Raw genomic sequence first — 20,093 nt, 5'->3', positions numbered from 1 at the left:
CAATATAATGTGAACAATCAGTGTTTTTGGTGATTTTCGGTGACCTTTAGAACGTTTTTAGCACAAAATAAGTTTGCAATGCCGGGTTCGAATCACGGTTGAAGCGACTTTTTCTTATTTTCACAGATTTCAGCACTATTCCCTCAATTGTACGCACGCGCACCAGGGATCAAATAAATAATACTGTCAAATTATTGAAACAGTGCTCATATTCAGACCAATGTCTCATAATCGTGTCGAGCATAGCTCATCGGCGAAAGTTAGGTATTTTTAGTTGTAAAAAAATGTTGAAAAAATGTCTTTGGCGGGAGTCGAACCTGCGACCTCTCGCTTACAGGGCGAGTATCATACCACTAGACCACAGAGCCATATATGGTATTATCACAGATTTTCACCCACCATATACATTCTCTCATACAACAAACACCCTCACAATATATATACTCTCACTTGCACTGATGAAGGGCTAGTGTTACCCGAAAGCTCTGTAATTTTCTGGCTTTTTTACTTTATCGTTTTGATCTACAGTAGCATTTTGATTATTTTATTTTGTATCTCCATTGAGATCCAGCCACCGATATCCACAGCATTTTCATTATTTTCAGCCTTTATTATTTCTAAATGGCCTGTCGATCGTGCTTACAATTCATATACTGCTAAAAGTTTTTTTTTTTAATGCAATACCCAGTGAAGCATGTTGGTAGGCATACCATGACGTCAAAGCGTGTTATAACTACCATTCTCTTCCAACAAAAGTCTGTTGGTAGAGTTTGCATTATAATTAAAATCATAAGTTGCACACAATGATATCTATTTGATCAACGTTGATAAATTGTATCCATGTAAAATAGCTTGAAGCACTTAATTAATGGTATCATAATAACACAATATTTATTATTAATATTATTAGGGCTAGTTTTTGTTTGACATGTAAAAAACAAGATATAATTAAGTTGTCATGAATCCTCGATAACAAATATGTTTTTGTATATAGAAGTAACATGATGACGTCTCTATTGTTTGCAATGTGTCTAGTGACGTTACGCATAGGATTCGTTTACGGTAAGTATTGACTTCAAGACATGGCCTTAATATAATTATGCGTTTTTAGAAAAAAAAATATAAATACGGTGAAATATAATCATGTATCATACAAAATGACTATCAAACTACACTATAATTTCAACAAAAATATATATATTACAGTGTACAAATAACAGGTTACCTTCCCAATATAACTCTGTTACGGTAGGCATAAAGGTACGGTTAGCTCCCTCTAATTTCCATCATTCTTACCAAAAAATTTATTTAATGAATAATAATAAACTATTCTTCTTCTATTAATATTGTAATAATATATTATTTTCTGGAAGTAAAGTTTGCATGACAGTGTTTTCAGAAATAAAATTTGTTGTTACAGAAGGATGCTTTACATTATAGAGGGAGCTTTTGTTTTTACCTAACAAATTAGATATTATATATACTATAGATATAATTTGTAGTTTGTGTTACGCTGTCTGACGGATGCACGGAGTCTGTATTCGTGTTTAATTTATTAGAATGTACTCATGGTATTAAGTTATTGTATTTGTATTATTTAAGTTATTGTATTCGATGTAACGTTATTATCTTACAGGACGTGATATTGTGTTCGCAGGTGGTGAAAATACCATTTATTATTCAAACATAAGTCTGACTAACACAACTTTAAACTTTGTGGCCGCATTGCCACAGACAGTTTCACCAACACCAATCGGTATCACAGCTCTTGATTATAATCCTGACACCTTAACGTTATACTGGTCTTCTTATACTAATGATACCATTGAATGGTATTCATTTGCCAATAATCAGCACGGAGTTTTGGTTTCTACTGAAGTTGTGGGTAAGAACAAGACATTATTCTGTTTATGTTCAATTAATTATCAAGTAGAATGTACTATTGACAGCCGTGAAGAAGAACTTGGCCAAGAATTAAAATATAGGTTAGGCCTATATGTAACCCAGTACAAAATCTGAAATGACAGGGAACCATAACATTAAGAGCCCTCTTGAAGAAGACATAAATAACCTAAACCCAAAGTTGTCAAATAAGACCAGCCCCACATTCCATTCCCCTGATTCACACAGATAAAACCAAGACATACAAAGTGTAACACTGCTCTAACCATATTAACAACCTGTTTTTTAAGTTTCTGGCCCATACGACTATTTATTAGAAGCCTTGTTACGATGATCCATCTTTATATTAATTTAGAATCAAGAACATAGTGTTATGTTCGCCGAATTGGCTGAACAACTCATAGGGGTACTGTATTATGTACACTTGTTAGAACTTTTATTTCACTCTTGATCTAGTATGTTAAAGGATACGTTTGTATTAAAGATATTCCAAGGAATATGTTAGGCTTTAGTAAATGTATAAAGTGATGAAGCATTAGCGTGTTTTATATTGAATTTTCACTTAATTACTATTGCTATAGCATTTTTGTTTTATTACGATATTATTGATTATTGATTAATTATGAAGACAATTATGGATGAAGAGATCAAGAGTTACCTGTTTTGATATAGTATTGTATTGTTTTAATCGATCGATGTATGTTAGTTATATTATAATACATGTATGTATTTTCTCTTTTAGTTTAAGATTAAACTTCAATTGGAATAAATTCCGGAATGATATAAATTTATTTGAAATCCGAGTTTTCATTATTTTTTATCGAACAAGAAGGGTTACACTAATACATAATCTGAGGCTGTATAGGTAATGTTTCAAGGTAATGTTAACCCACAGCAATAATATAAAGATGATATTTCTCATTAATTAAGCTGTTCGTGGTATTGCCGTTGATGTAATTGGAAATAAACTTTATTGGACGGATGAAAGAGAAGACCGAATCGAAGTAATAAATCTGGATGGAACAGGCAGAACAGTTCTTTTTGATACATCATTAAACGGTCCACGTGGGATTGCGATAGATACTGTTAACGGGTATGTAGCTTATCTGAAGAAATCGGGTTTAAATCTTGCTTAGGTGGGTTTACTTATGCAAATCAATCTATCCTTGCTCTATGCAGGGCTTTATCACGGTACCTTTTTAACAAAATAATTTTTTTAAATGACGTAGATCAAAATTCAACATTGATTTGTTTCATTTTATTAATTTCCATTGGTTTTCTTATTAATAATGAAATTGAATATTTTCATCTGTTCCGGTTGTAATAGTTGTTGTATTATATATTTCTACACATGGACGTTATAAATACGAGAAATCATTATGCTTTATTTTATAGATACCTGTACTGGACTGATTATAATTTCCGAAGGATAGAGCGCGCGAAGCTGAATGACTTGAGTACCAGAGAAAAACTTGTGACAACGGCACTTGTTCTACCAAACGGACTTGCGTTATCAGTTAACGGTTCAGATACAACTTATATTTTATTTTTTAGTTATTAGAATATGTCAGGGGTTCTCAACAGTTCCTACCGTGGACAATTGCAATTTACAAATGTCACCGCGGGCCAGATATTATAGGCTGGAACAGCCATGTAACAAGGGCATTGGGTCATGGAGTAGGCCTACAAAGATAAAAGAAACGGGAAATGGCACTTAGTTTCCAGGACCGACCAGTCCCATTTGAAAAATAGAGCGGTTGATGTGCCGGTTCCGGTTGCTGCTAATATTGAAAGCCCTGCTTACGGGAACCCATGCCGCTATAAGGAGTAAACTTTTTAGCAGTATCTCTTTGCATGCCATATGAAATGCACCCACGAGCCGCATTTGGTCCGTGAGCCGCCTGTTGAGAACCCCTGGCCTCTTTTTTTTCTCTTTTGTGACTTCACTCACCTTTATTTCATTTCAAAACATAATCATTTTGATAAATAAACAATTTGATTATGTTTGTGTATTATTATTATTATTGTGGGAAAAGGTCATAGGTCAAGGTCACAACTAACAAAAAACTATTTTACTGCCTAGAGACCACAGTTTTAATCCGATTCTCACCAAACTTAGCCACAATGATCAATGACTCATCATATAATTGTGGTTAAATTTTGAAGGGTCAGGGTTAAAGATCAAGGTCCAAAAAAAAAAAAAATAATAATAATAAAAAAAAAAAACATCAGCGGGACTTAAACCAGCGATCTCAACTGTGAGAGGCTGGATACATAACAATTACACCAAACGCTCATCCACAACTTTGTAGTGTGCAGTTAGCCTATTTACACTTACGGGGAGGTGCCGCATTTACGGGTATATTTTCGAGGGCCTGGTAGCACAAGTGTGGGAAATGACAGGGTGAAATTAGTAGTTTAAGTCCCTGGCCCGCCCACCCGTGTCAAAATGTCACGATTTATCGCCAAATCTTGCAGGTATTTTAGCATACTGGATGCTATAAGCCCAGCTATATAAGTCCATCGCTAAATACCTGTGAATAGTACGGTGGCCCACAACTGTCACGCACAGTATATAAATCATATTCACACAATTAAAGAAGAATCACACAATTAAAGAAGGAATCACACAATTAAAGAAGAAATTGCACAATTAAAGAAGAAATCGCATATAAACAAAAGAAAGCATGAAAATATAAAACGAAATGCACAAATAAAGAAGAAACGCGCAATTAAAGAAGAGCTTCGCACAATTAAAGAAGTCCGCAACAAATTCGAAAGCTCCTCGCACAATTAAAGAAGTCCGCAACAAATTCGAAAGCTCCTCGCACAATTAAAGAAGTCCGCAACAAAATCAAAAGCTCCTCGCACAATTAAAGAAGTCCGCAACAAATTCGAAAGTACCTCGCACAATTAAAGAAGTCCGCAACAAATTCAATTCCTCACTACTGCAAACGCACAAATTCAATTCCTCACCGCAGCAGACGCACGTGTTCAACTGAGATGATGTTTTTTTGTCAAGCTTGTGGTAAACATAGGCCTATTCAGCACAAATTTTGTGCCAATTGTGGGACCAGTATTTTTGGTAAGTTTTATTAAGTAATATTTATTTGAGGGATATGTTCCAGTGGGTTGCCTTTTTACTAGGTGGTAGGTAGGCCCTAATGCCGGGGGAAGGTAGGTTTGCATGGCATGGATGGATCATGGCTCCATGCATGGATCTAAACGGGCTAGAAGATAAGCCTGTTGCTATAAAAGCCCAATACAGACCTACCATATACAGGTACGTCTCCCTCCAATTAAAGACCCCTCTAATCAGGGAGGTATAAGCTCCCTGCTCTAATTAAAAACTCCCTCCAATTAAAGATAGGGATACCGAGAGCTGACTCCATTTTCATTACCACGATTAAACAGCGCGCACGTTACTACGCGCGCAATGTCATTGACGCGGTGTTTTTTTTACTTTGGTAAACACTTTTTATTAGGTAATTATTTTGAAAATAAATTAATTATGAAAATATCCTTTTGAGTAAATATTTATTTACCTATTATTCTATAAGATCAAGTATTTTTTATTTCCATTTCATTCAACCAAAAATGTGAATATAAGTGGTTAAAAAAGATTATTAATATCGCCTAGCGCCTATAGCTTTTACTACGAAACCCTCGGAAGGCTCAATGACCTACCATTTTCAACCTTATTTTTTTAGTTCTCTAGAGATATCGAAGTCGCATATTAAGGGGACACTTTCCTTTCAAACGAGGGGATATAGGGCCTAATTAATATTTTAACACACGACCAACCCCTATTTATATTCCATTCTGGTTATATATATACATATACATGTACATATACATATTCATGTAATACAAAAAGGATCTCGGTGTCAAGTCTTTGACTTTCCAGTCCGACATTGTCCAATTAAATGTAAAATGTTATGACATTTTTCATTGGCCAGGCCTAATTGTTACCCCACTTCGTATCACCAACATTGTCAATTTTGGCCCTAATTAGTAATATATTAAAGATGTATAGTCCCTTGAAACAGTACAAATAAAGATCAATCAATTTCAATTTTGAATAGACCATAAATATAGTTATATGAAAGTTATACACTTTACGTCTAAAAATCGAGCGAAAAAACAAACAGTTTACATAAATACGGGTAAATTAGTGTGATTATATTTCGTCCTAATAATGCTACTCCGTAAACCGTTAAAACAGAGATTTTTTAAAAAATGTAAAAACAATGCATTACTATAGAGAATCGCTGTACAAAATAAACGCGTAGAGCCAGCCAGAGCCGTTAAATTGAATGGATTAAAGCTATTTTTTTTTGGTTTAAAATCATCAAAATAATGTTATTATTGTTTTAACAAAAACCTTTAAACAAATTGATTCAATCCATTCAAAGTCGCAACTCTTTATGGCTCTGGGTTTGTTGATGTACTACGCATGCGCATGTACGTGTGAACAGATTGTATAATTAGGGCGTTATAACGCCCTAATTACGGCGTTATAATGCCCTAATACGGCGTTATAACGCCGTATTTTTATAAAATAATTTTTTTCTTTGGCGGAAATCAGCCACCGTACGGATCACTGGCCACGTTCGCCGACAATGAAGAAATACGTTTCCGTGATCGCTTGATGAATGTTGACCAACCATAGGCCTATAAATGGATTTAAAAGGATGGAATTCTAAAATAGGCATTACTTCCTCAGCCACATATGATCATTATGTGGCCCTTCATCATCCCACTGCTAAAACAGACCGGGACCAACTTGCCCAAGTTATTTTCTCGACGGTATAACATTTCCCTGGCTGCAGTCGAGGCCTCATCCTCCTAGCCTAAGCCTAGGGTCGGATACCCGCCCTAACTTATTTCAACCTTCTTTCTATTTGTATTGTATAGGCCAAGGCATATGGAATTCAATTTAAAGTAACTATAGGCCTATTGTGTTTAAGTGTTCGATTGATTTATCAGAGTATTATACCAGGCCTACTAGGAGTTTATACGAGTCGCATTCAAGTTAAGTTTTCGCCGTCGACGATATCGGCAGCAAAAGTGTTGTGTTTGCATAATTCATGAGCAACGCATTGCAAGTCGGAATATGTTTTACTTAAATTCCGCTTGAGAAACGCTGTCTGTCAGACAGTTATTTTTTTTAGAAATTAGTCTGTATCTCTTTTTTTCAAGCTATTTTTTGGTGAAAGTTAATAACTATTATGATATTTCAAAACGGCAAATTTCATTTCAAAATCTATTTTTTACCATTTTTAAAATTTATTCAAAGGGACAATACATCTTTAAGGTTGGTTCAAAACTGCCGCAACGTACGCAACGCAACGTAAGGACTGCTCTTCCGACAATATCGTTACAAAGTACATACGGTTCCCACTTGGGTCTCATGCGAACGGAACGCAGTCATTTCCGCGGGAACATACCTCTTGCGTGCACTTGATACCTTGCGTCTCGTCATTGCGTTGTGTCCTAGTGGGGACCAAGCTTTATGATGATTGAAATTCCCTTGTCCCTTTGAAAAATGACTTGCACAGGATTTCAAATTGCAACGCAGCACCCTGATTCACAATTTCCCAATATCATCATCTTTCCATTGTTTGTATGTCATTTCAAAAACTTGCTCATACAATTGTTTTTTTTTATTTTAATCTTAAATGTATACTGTATGCCTACTTTGAAATTGCATGAAAAGTATTGTTACAGTATATTAATTAATTAACTCTAATGATGGTTACTCATTTTCAATTAAAATAAAAGAAGAAGAATCTATGTTTATCATTTTCACTTTGTTGATTTGTTTTTTCAAGAACACGCTAAGTCTCCCATGGGATATCCCTATTAAGGGGACACTATTGGTGTGGTTGAGTTTTTGATGTTCATGGAAATTGATCCAGGCTAGTTATTCATATCATAGACTTTACTGCCTTACTGCAATCGCTGTATAAATCACCTACGGTACTACTTCATAACATTTGTTGTATTATTATGTAATGTTTTTTTGCAGATCTTGACAAGCCAACTACTAGTACAACACCAGATATACCACCATCATCAAGTTTCATGCCTACAGGTAATTAGACAAAAAATAGGATCAGGCATACTGTAAGGCTATTGAAGAAGACGACGACGACATTAAAAAAAATGCGAAACCTCACTATTAGTAGTTAAAACACTGTTACTTAATTTTGAATTACTGTAGCCTACCCGTAACTGGTTTTAAATTTTTATTTTTTAGGTAGTGGCCCAATTAAATCTTTTGAATCATACAGAAAAGGTAAAGGCAGAGAGTGGAAAACAAGAGTGACCAAGAAAAAAGATGATAAAGATAGAGACCAAGATGTTGTTATCACGCTTGGTCTTCTTGAATGGTCAGCGCAAGGATTATGCCTAAAACAAAAGCGTGGTCAACGATTGGCATTGAGAGTGAGCACAAAGGATTCTTACAAGACAATCCTTGACAAAGCAGAGAAGAAATGGAAAGACTACAATTGTGATTCATACACTGAAACAGAGTACATTCTTGCATACAGTAATGGTAAATGTGCACAGTTTATGCCAGGGACATTTCAGTTTTTTGACTTGAAGAAGTACAGAGAAGAGGTGGGAAAGGAATTCAAGCGTATAGTGTTCTATCTGTGCACTCTGGAAGACCATCTCTTGGCAGAAAAGAAGGATATTGATAGTGAACACGATTCTGAACCTCTCACTAAGCAGATGAGAGTATTTGATGAATTTGATATCACTACCTTTGATGATAATGCATTTACAGCAGAGTCATTGCTAAGCAACGTACAACCACAACATACAGCCACTGAGAACAATCACAGCTCTACAGCAATATCCACAGAAACCACAAATCCACCAGTAGCAACAAACGAGCAAGTGATAAATACATCATGCACAGAAGTTGAAGAATTTGACAGGAAAGAATTGTCATTCAAAGAGAAACTGGAAAACATTGGAAAGGCATTTCAAGACAGTGGTGATCCGGAAATTCTATCTGTACGTCGAAGGAAGCTCTGGCAGGACACTGCTCAAAAACTTGGTCGTCTTTATGCGAATTGCATAAAACCATTCAGTGTGTCATTCATTGGAGAAGCTGGTATTGATGCCGGGGGCCCGAAAAGAGAATTCTTTTCTTTACTTTTTGATGACTGCAAAAAGCATCTCTTCGCTACTGGTGATGGTAGCAGTTTCACCTTACTCCATGATGTTGAGAAGATGAGAAAGGGGGAATTTCAGCTACTTGGTAACATGATTTCTATTGCACTGCTGTATGAATGTGCAGGGCCACGTTGCTTCACCCCCTCATTGACTGCATGCTTACTGAATGGTCCAGAAATTCGACCAACCATTCAGGAGATTCCCGATTTCGAAATTCAGGAGAGATTAAGATCTTTAATGGCAGCAAAAGATGATGAGGAATTTCAGGGTATGATGTCAACCTTTGAAGAAAGGTTTTCCTTTGGTGTGACCCGGTTCAAGGTTCCCTTTTCTGAAAGGGAAGATATGACCAGAAATATTGCCCAGCATTTTTGTATTTCCGCTTGCAATGAAGAAATACAAGAGGTTCGAAGAGGAATGGAGGTTATCGGGGTGCTTAAGGTTTTAGAAGAGCATTATGAGGAAAGTAAACATGAGTTCCTTCTGTCAGAAATTCAGAAAGCTTCAAGTATTCTCGGTATATTTACCAGCATAGAATACACACATGTGAAAGAAGGGGATTCGCTTGATAGGGGGAAAAGAGATTTGGAAGAAGACATATTTTATAACTTCACAAACTGCATGGAGACTCTACAGCACGAGGGTACAATGGAATTACCCCTTATCATCCTTGAAGATGATGGCTCTGAGAGGGAAATTAACACTGTAATTACTTTGCAGGAAGTAACAAGATTTGTCACAGGATCAAAATATGTAACGGCGTCATTAGAGGGCAAAGGCACGATTTGCTTCGACCACTTGAAAAGAAGTGGCACACTCATGGTCAACACATGCAACATTGTATTGACTTTTCCTGTTTTGGAGAAATACTATGGATCTCCAGATGTTTTTATTAAGAGTTTCTTTGAAGATATGCGTTCAGATTCTGGCTTTGGTATGGTATAGCATGTTACATAACATTTGTTACACATCAACACATTTATTTTACATCATATAGTATTAACATAGTATAACATGTGATAATTAATAACAATCATTACATATCATAACCATTTTGATGATTATTATTACATATAACAGTTTTTATCGTATTCAAACTAAATTAAGCTTGAGTCGTTCTGTGACAAAACGACGTAACTTGGAATCAGTTTCTGAGAAAATGTATACAGTCATGTGATAATCAACATTTCAAAATTTAAATATAAGTATAAGTAGTAAAGTAAAGTGATATGTCCTTTTTACAGTAACAGACAGTTATTACACTACCGTATTAGAAAAACATTGTAAAAATAATTGGAGGCCAATTTCACTGCTAAATTTATGACTACAAAATTGCTTCTAAAGTGTTGTCCTCTATAGTCAGTCAGTAGGCCTAATAAAGAGTTTTGTTTTCATTTATTACGTATACAACGATTTCCCAACGTGTCTGTCTTTATGATGTGCTTCCATTTTCTGTTTCTTTAGGCTAAAGGCGGGTTTCCATCGGGCGCGGTAACGGAGCGCGGAGCGGAAAACCTAATTGGAACATAAAATGAGAGCGAATTGTGTTCCAATGGATTAGAATAGCTTTTTCCGCTCCGCGTTCCGTTACCGCGTCCAATGGAAACCTGCCTTTCGGGAGGTTTAGCTACCAGTACGTGGTACGCGTAGAAAATGTGCTGACGTCATTGATTTTGCGCACATCTCAATCAATTGTTACGCATGGAACATTTACGCGTAGATTCCAGGCATTCCTGAGTAAAAAGCGCAACAAATTCTACCCGTAGGCCTCCCCTACACATACCTAGCAACGGGTAGCTAACCTCCCTATTGACAAAGCCTAACGTATGTCTCGCATAAAGGCCTGTTTATGACTACAACGATAACGATCGACGATAAAAAGATTAAAGCTATTTTTCCTATAGAAAATATAAGAAGTAGTTTTTATACCAGCATGATTCAATAACGATTTATTGTGTACACGATAAAAAAAATTTCCACAAATCAATTTAATTATATGACGTCACAATCATGGAAAAACGATGAAATCGTAGTAGTACGTACAGACAATTTTATCGTTTTTTCATGAATATGACGTCACTTTATTCGATTTGTGAAAGTATTTTTGTATCGTATACACGATGGAGAGAGGCATTATATACCAATAGATAAAAGCTTTGGTCCTCTCTCCTTCATCTTTTTTTTTTCTTTGTAATGTATTATACCATATGGACAATTGTCTGAAATAAAAGTTGAATTGATAGATCGTTATTGAATCGTGCTAGTATGAAAAATTCTCTTATTTATTATATTTTCTATAGGAACAATTGCTTTTTATCGTCGATCGTTATCGCTGTAGTATAAACAGGCCTTTAGATACCAGGTTTTCTTTGCAGTGATTCTGCACATGTAAACAAGCAAAACAGTGACTACTGGTTCTCCTCAGGTCTTATAAACATAATTGAGTGCAATTTTGTTTTATGTGATTAGAGTTAAAGGGGCCTTCAACAGCCGGAATTAGATGACTTTTCAGGAGAGTGGCGGACGTTAATTTGTTGATACATAGGTGGTATTCAACATTGGTTATATGATAAATGAATGGTCCATCGGTTCTTTGAAAATCCTACAATTTATGAACAATCTATTTCCGTATTTATTATTAATAGTTTAGAAAATAAATAAAGCTGGTGCTCAGTGTTCATCATTATTGATATGTCGCATGAGGTCAATTAATCCCTACTTCAGAAATATGCAACAGGGTCTGATATCGGTTGAGGGCTTCACTCCAATTGTTAGAACGAGGGATCACCGCAGAGTTTTGTACCATTGTGAAGTAATCTAGGTATTCGTTGGACGTTTCTGTCAAGATAACATGTTGACTAACATATTCCAATTCAGGCCTTTCAACTTGCAGTAGAAGGTTTCTTTCACCACCGTGGATATCCGGTAAAAAATACAATGAATTTGGCCGCCCGTGCACTGTATTATGTCGAGATCTTCTTATGAAATGAGTATTCCAATGTTCCTTTACGTTGTCTAGGTCTCTTTGCAGCAGAGAAGAGAAACAGAACCACAAGCATTCTTTACTTATTATTGATGACATGTCAATGATACGCCTAAATTCAAGATCTGCAAAAAAGGTTCTCCACCATGACGCATACTGCCTTGCAAAGAAAGACCACCACCCCTCTATACGTTGATTTCTTGGCGATGGTACATATCTATGAGACATATCATTATCACGAAAGTAGCACTGCATTGCCGCTGCAATACCATTTTCTGTACCTAGGTCCGTTACTAGTTCAACTGGGCATCCACCAAGCTCTTTGACGCTTTTAAGATACATAGCAGCGATGTTGTCAGGAGATTTATTCGAATCCGTGACATTGAGCCACAATACACGCCTGCTGAAGCCATCGATGGAGCCATGAATAGGGAAACCCCAGGGCTTCAGCTTGTCATAGCCGTCTATGTGCCATGCATAGTTTGGCCCAGGGTTTGTATACTGTCTTCGACGTAGTCGATGTCGGCGCCGCAAAATCGTTCCTGCTGGATCAATTTCTTTCAGCAATGCCTCCACCACTGAACGGGGACAACGAAGTCCTTCCATTTCTAAGGTGTGCCAGATAGAACGGTAACCACTCAAACTTCCTGGGCCATTGATAATTTCGACGATTCGCTGCCGTATGTTAGTTAATTTGGTGCGAAATTCATCAGTGTCTCTATTGCAACGTCTTCGTAGCCCAAGCTGGCGAAGTCGCCTAAGAAGTGTACTGTAGCTCATTGTTAAACCGTGATACCGTTCAAGGAATGCAAGTATTTCGTTGTATTCGTAACCGCTGTTGAAGTAATATGAGATTGCTTCCTCCTCATTGAAATTGTTTTCAGTTTCTTCAGTGTCGACTTCATTCTGTGGGTCAATAAGCTGGAGCTGAAGATCTGTAATGACCAAAAACAATCATAATAAGGTATAATTAAATAAAAGATATACATACTGTACGTTACATCATTCCACAAAAACAAAAGACCACTTTTCTGTTACACCAATGGATACCAAAGAGGCAGTCCTTAATAAAGTGATTCTAATTAGAGACTAAAGACCGCTAAAACCCTGGTCCCTAAAGTGGTCTTTAATTGGAGGGAGACCTGTATTAACTAAGTAAATAGTTGTCCCAGATTTTACAACATCTAGTAGCATGAACACTCAGCCTGAAGTGAACCTGAAATACAGCTGAATTAAAATAAAAACTGTAATTTATTCAGTGACTCTACAACATATTCATTACTATTCTATAAATTGTTTTGCTTTAATTATTTGAATTTATATTACTATCACCTATTAAAATCAACATTGTTCAAGCAAAGAACCGATTTTAACTAGTCCAGCTATTATTAGTACTTGTATTGCAATTACAGTACAGTAAAATAGCTATTTTCGTCAACAGAGGGCGCTATTTCTGATGTATTTCCTTATGTTCAAATAATATTTTTTGCAGCTAAAATTTCACTTTCTCTTTATGTTTTGGAAGTGGGATCAACTGAATTATTAATTAGATACATATCAACTATACATTTACATTGTATCATCCAATCTTCCTAAGACTAAGAGGAGATCACAAAATCCACTTTCTAGGCCTCTTTTTCAGGCTCATGCCCCACAGTCTATATAGGGCCTAAGGCCTACGCACGGTTTGCCTATCTACAAAGCTAGAAAATGTACCCACCGTGTCCACAATGATGGCAAAAATGAGAATCTTCTGACAGGGATGTCCCACAGATGTCACAATACATTTTCACTACGACCAACGAAGTTCAAGTCCATCAAATCGCATCATCTTGACTGGCTGCTCACACACACCACCTGTCATCCATGAAAGCTTACACCAAAGGACCAGGCCACGTCGAGTTACTTTCGAATTTGTTGCGGACTACTGTACTTTAATTGTGCGAGGTACTTTCGAATTTGTTGCGGACTTCTTTAATTGTGCGAGGAGCTTTTGATTAATTTTGTTGCGGACTTCTTTAATTGTGCGAGGAGCTTTCGAATTTGTTCCGGACTTCTTTAATTGTGCGAGGAGCTTTCGAATTTGTTGCGGACTTCTTTAATTGTGCGAAGCCCATCTTTAATTGCGCGTTTCTTCTTTATTTGTGCAATTTCTTCTTTGGATCAGGTGCCGTTTTCGGCCACCTCGACTTGTATGGACTATACCATTATAAAAAGATGGGAAAATAGGGGTGTCCCATTTATTATTTGAGTGTGTTAATGTGTTAAAATACTGCTGCTTTTGTTTATGTGCATTATGTTTCAGCAACAAAGGGAAAACAACTACGCCCTGCATGCTGTAGAATTAATTTCAGTTTTCAAGTTAATAGGCCTACAGTATATTATGGCTCTTTATTTCTATATAATTTTTAGGTATCCTTCCTTAATATATTAGGTGGATTCCCTAAGGTGGATATTGAATAATTTTTACGGATTTATAGATACAGAAAGTATATAAAGAAAGTTTTTATTCCAGTTACAAATAAAAAATATAATTTAATTAACACAGTAGTGCATTTAATAAAGATGACAGTAGTACTAATAAGATCTACAGTAGGCTTGGGTTAAAATCCATGTTGTTGGGATTTATCCCTTGCAAATAAAAAATATGATTTATCTACCGATAGGATTGGGCTGATTAGAATGCATTTGCCAACATTCTTTTACATATTTCACAACATTATAGAGTGTAGGTAACATTCCTTTACTGATATTCCTAGCCCAATATACAATATGCCCAAATAGAACATCACTGATTAGTAAAACATAAACATTCTATAGTACAAATATCCTGCTTTACCCCAAAGAACCGAGTTTCCTCAAGCAGTACAGCCTTGTATTTAACTTCTTAACTACGATCAACATGTCCACCCATGAAAATACATAATACGTAAATTGTACAATATATAACTACAAAAATAAAAACAGAACAACAAAAATACAGGATATGCCTAATAAATAAATAAAACTTACAGATACATCCTCATAGAGATGTCTGTAGCTTGTTTACTATATTAATCAATTAGTTGAGAGAGGTAATGCTGATAAAATTGTAGATCTAGTAACCCATGCTTTCATTAAATATTTTTTTAATTTTTCGTAATGTTTCATTTTCAGTGAATAAATTGTCTAGCATAAAGTGGTGTTTTAATTCCTGAGATCCACAATTAATATTATCCCAGTACATACTTAATTATTGTCACAGAGTTTAATGAAGGACATTTAAATAAAAAATGGTTTACTGTTTCTTTTTCGTTAGTACTACACATCTTACATCTTATATGATCCTGTGTTATGATTTGACCAGGATTGTCTACGACCCTCAAGATCTAGAGAGTTTGATCTTGCTTTAAATTTTAAATTGATACTCTTAAAATTAGTTTTATCTAACAAATATTGTTCAAGGTTTGGAGTTCCTTTATACATAGTATATTCCGTTAACGTTGTTTTGCATTGGGCCTTTGAAAACCACTCGTTATGATCAACTTGTTTATTATTTTTCCTAAATGGCTTTATCCAGTTAGTAGATGGTTCTTCATTAAATTTGTCTATAAAATTTGTTTTATTTAAAATATCTTTAGCTAATATAGTAATATTGTTACAAAATCTTGGCATTCCCTAACACAGTACCTAATAATATTGCCTTATAAAAAGTACATGCATTGCTAGTTTTTGATGTTTTGTATTGTTCCTTGTAGTTTGTACTGTAGGTTACATAACAGAACAATTGTATTGTCTTCCCATTCAATAGACACCCTTCTCTACATAAAACATAATACATCACACCCCTATCATAATAATGGTATAGTCCATATAAGTCGAGGTGGCCGAAAACGGCACCTGATCCTCTTCTTTAATTGTGTGATTCCTTCTTTAATTGTGTGATCCTTCTTTAATTGTGTGAATATGATTTATATAGTGTGCGTGACAGTTGTGGGCCACCGTAGAATAGGCCTAGGCTAGAGTTTTCGCATCAGCAGAAGAACACGAAACATTGCCTAGGACAAAATCATTTAACTGTGACCACTCTTGATCACCATCGTCATGCACCACGGACGAGCGATAAACTTGTCATCAAAACACGATCGTGATTTTGCCATGAACGGTCTCTTTGGCCATGCGCAGATCATGCCGGGAACCAGTACAAATATTGCGCCCTCTCTGGCGTGGCCTTGTTTCTGCCTGCCGTCTTTTTAGAGAGAACACTGGATTTTGGTAAATGGTAGTTCAAGTCCGTAGTATTTTTCAGTAAAACAGGTAGCGCAAGTGCCTCATGTCTTGAAGTGGCCCCCCTGTATGTTTGTGTGTGTGTTTGTGTGTGTGTGTGTGTTTGTGTGTCTGTGAACAGCCTGGAGACACTTTGTAGTGTGCAGTTAACATATTTACACTTAGAACTAATAAAAAAAAATGTAAAAAAAAAATATTCAGGGGGCATTTTATGTAGGGGAATTTTACAGTAGGCGGAGGTTTGTACTCTCGGAGTACCCTCTAGTTTTAGGTCTATTTCTGTCTCAAATTTCTTCAATATCAATACTCGAATTGTTAATTAATTCCTCATTCAGTGTTTTAATACAATTTTGTAATATTTCTTTATCTTCAATTTTTTTGCTCTGTTTCCCCTGGCCTATTTACGGAGATTGTAGATAACATTCTTTCTATGCAACGGCCTTTATACAAATCTTTTGTAGGATGTGTGGAAGTTTATTTCTATTTTTTAAATATTAAAAATCAGTGATAAAGAACAAATACACCACAACTATTATAAAAAACATATCTCATAGTTTGTTTATATCGTAAATGCCTGGACACTGAGCGTAAACAAACTCGATCTTTGGTCTTTATAATTTAACACAATGAAAGCATTCTGTTTAGGGATAAAAAAAAAGAGCAAAAGTGTAATATATTATAATATTTTGAATTATTGGATTAAACTACATCCTATTGTTCATTATTTTTTTAATATATTTTTGTTGTTATCTTCAAGATGGAAAGATGTATTGGTGTGATGAAATAATTAATATCATTGAAGAAGCTAACCTTGATGGAACCAACAGAACAACAATTGCTGATCTGGCCGGACATAGCTGCATTGATATTGAAATATATGGCCCTTATATCTACTGGACAAATGCGGCGACTTATGGCATATATCGAGTTGATAGAAGAACTGGAAATCAATCATTGGAGAGCCGTATTACTCGATTTCGATATCCATTTTCAAGCTTATATATAGGCCCATTCACAGGTAGGTTTAACCATGGACTAAGACTATTCTTTTCGTGGTCTAACAATTTAGAGTATAATCATGGACCTAAGGATATAATATCGTAGCTTTTGATTTGTGACGACTGAACTACGTATGGGACGCATTTCCTCGTATGGCACGCCAGGACGAACATAACTGTCGAGTTGAACTCGCTCGTGTTACGAAGACATCGCTCGAGTTGAGTTTACACATCGCTCGTGTTATGGAGACATCGCTCGAGTTGAGTTTACACATCGCTTGTGTTATGGAGACATCGCTCGAGTTGAGTTTACACATCGCTCGTGTTATGGAGACATCGCTCGTGTTGAGTTTAGACATCGCTCGTGTTATGGAGACATCGCTCGTGTTGAGTTTACAACACGTGCGATGTGTATAATCTTGATACGCGCGATGTGTAAAAAACTCGAACGATGTCTCCATAACACGAGCGATGTGTAAACTCAACTCGCGCAATGTCTCCATAACACGAGAGCGATGTCTACATAACACGAGCGAGGTCAACTTGACATAGTTATGTCCGTCATGGCGTTCCATATCCTGCTCCTCACCTCGACACACGTTTGTTTCAATAGTTTTTAGGTCCAGTCCAGACGACGACCGACCAGGAAGACACATCGATTGACCTGACCTAGGTTAGTCGGTGGTAGGTCGTAAACATAAAGTTCCCATTATTCATTTTAGACACAAGTCTAACATCTTATTTTTACTAAATATACCTTTACTAATTTCTTTATTACAGATGATATTCAAGATGATTGCGGTGTATGCTTGAATGGTGGTACTTGTGTTACTACAGATAATACAAGCGTCTGCAAATGCTCCAATGGGTACATGGGCCCAACATGTCGCCATAAAAAAAGTATACTTAAACAAATATCAATCTATTCAGTGTGCCTAAATTCTTTTTCATTCGTCCCCATTCTTTTAAAACGCCGTATCACGACAGAACATAATTTCAAAGAACACAAAGTAAAATTACTTCATGCATGTATTTTGCATTTTTTGCTTGCAAAATGTATTGACAAAACACAGTGTAAAATATAAAATAAAGTGTAAAATTAATTTAAATTTTCATTTGCCAAGGATGAACCAAACGCGAATTCATTCACTATCCTTCTTAAAGTTGGCAATCCCGTTCACAACAAGACAAACATACATAAGATGCTCTACATAAACAAAGTCTTATAAGTTTTGGAGTGGAGATGTAATTGGTCATTAGAAATTAGAAAAACTACTGACATACGACAGGAACCCAGTACCCTTGGATTGGTAGCAAAGCATTATAACCACCAAGCCACTACTTCAAGATACAGTTCCTAAAATATTATTTTTTCTTTCAGTTGATGTATACTGTGCGTGTTCGCCATAACTCGTTCATCATTTAAAAAAAACACATGGTTGACCGACTGAGAAAATGTTTACATATCCTTTCGTAATTGGTGTTTATTAATTGTATTAGTCATGGTTGCTGATTATGATACGTGACCTAATGTCATAATTCGGAACCTGTTTATATTTGGTTTTAACCTGTTTATATTTCGTTTTAACCTGTCTATATTTGGTTTTAACCTGTTTATATTTAGTTTTAACCTGTTTATATTTGGTTTTAACCTGTTTATATTTGGTTTTAACCTGTTTTACTAAAAAAGGGGACGTTTCTTCTGAGCAATTTAAGAGCACGGATAACGAAAATGTAATAAATATATTTCTTTGGGCTCAAGAAAAATAATTAAAGTAATGGCCTATCTAAAATTTATGATGCCAAAATGTTTAACTTATTTACATTGTTTTTCTTTCATTATAATAATGTACACAGACATGCATTCTTCTGCTTTAATGCATATTAGGCCTATATACATTTGACTGGGGCATAGTTCAATATATAGCCCTTGACGATCTCGATACCATTACCCCGAGACATGTCCTGCGATAAAACCCCACTGAAAACAATGTGTTTTATATACCCACACGTCACTAATCGCTTGGAGGCCGAAGCGAATGTGACTTCTTTTTTAGTACAGTTCGCCGTTCATTTACCACGAAGAAGGAAACATATTAACAAGCCTTCGCATTCAAACATTGTTTAAATCAATAACTGGCAGCCTAATATTATTTACCGGTGATCTAGATACTAATTCAGACTCTGTACCCATTTTTTTTATGAATTAAAATGTAGTAGAAATAATAGAGTATTGATCTATTAATCATAATGATGTTAACATCTTTTTTTGTTAACGAAATATGTATTAACTTTTAGTTTACTAAACATGTATTATTATATATTATTATGTAGGCCCTATTACCTTTAATTTGATCGTTTCAATTTTGCTTACTGTGTAATTACTCATTCATTTAGGCCTACTATTATGGTTTCCACATCTTTATAAGCCTTTGCGGGTTTATGTGGCCCATTTTCATCTTTAATGTACCTATGTAGGCCTATATTTTGATTACTATCAGAGAAAATATGGTAAAAAGATGAATAAAGTAATATTATTTGATTTCAATCTAAATTTTGTACTATTTATTCTGAACCTTGAATTTATATTTTAAAGACACCCATCGATATTTTATTAAAATTCAAATGTATTGCTATGTTGTGCTGATTAGTTGCTTATTAGCAACGAATCCTTTCCCTGTGAAGTCTCTGCTTAAGCATTGTAAGCTGCAATGTTGTGCTGCATTAGTTGGTAATTTGCAACGAATCTGTTC

The 20,093-nt window shown here is 35.6% G+C and overlaps 2 protein-coding genes across 2 annotated transcripts; one reads left to right on the top strand and one right to left on the bottom strand.

Moving 5' to 3' along the window:
• The first annotated feature begins 999 nt into the window (after positions 1-999).
• Positions 1,000-19,858, top strand: LOC144853830 (uncharacterized). Its single transcript, XM_078711678.1, has 7 exons — positions 1,000-1,062; positions 1,637-1,885; positions 2,833-2,995; positions 3,298-3,425; positions 17,100-17,360; positions 18,121-18,240; positions 18,722-19,858. Exons 1-7 carry the CDS (start codon positions 1,002-1,004, stop codon positions 18,748-18,750), a joined length of 1,011 nt encoding a protein of 336 aa, XP_078567804.1. The 5' UTR covers positions 1,000-1,001; the 3' UTR covers positions 18,751-19,858.
• LOC144854422 (uncharacterized) lies at positions 9,800-14,042 on the bottom strand. Its single transcript, XM_078712377.1, has 2 exons — positions 13,797-14,042; positions 9,800-13,011 (listed from the first exon to the last, which is right to left on the bottom strand). Exons 1-2 carry the CDS (start codon positions 13,861-13,863, stop codon positions 11,798-11,800), a joined length of 1,281 nt encoding a protein of 426 aa, XP_078568503.1. The 5' UTR covers positions 13,864-14,042; the 3' UTR covers positions 9,800-11,797.
• Positions 19,859-20,093: the final 235 nt, after the last annotated feature.

This window comes from Antedon bifida, chromosome 10 (genome assembly GCF_963402885.1).
Source record: "Antedon bifida chromosome 10, ecAntBifi1.1, whole genome shotgun sequence".
NCBI lineage: Eukaryota > Metazoa > Echinodermata > Crinoidea > Comatulida > Antedonidae > Antedon > Antedon bifida.
Note: the sequence above shows the minus strand (reverse complement) of the source record. Positions and strands in the feature narration are given on the sequence as shown.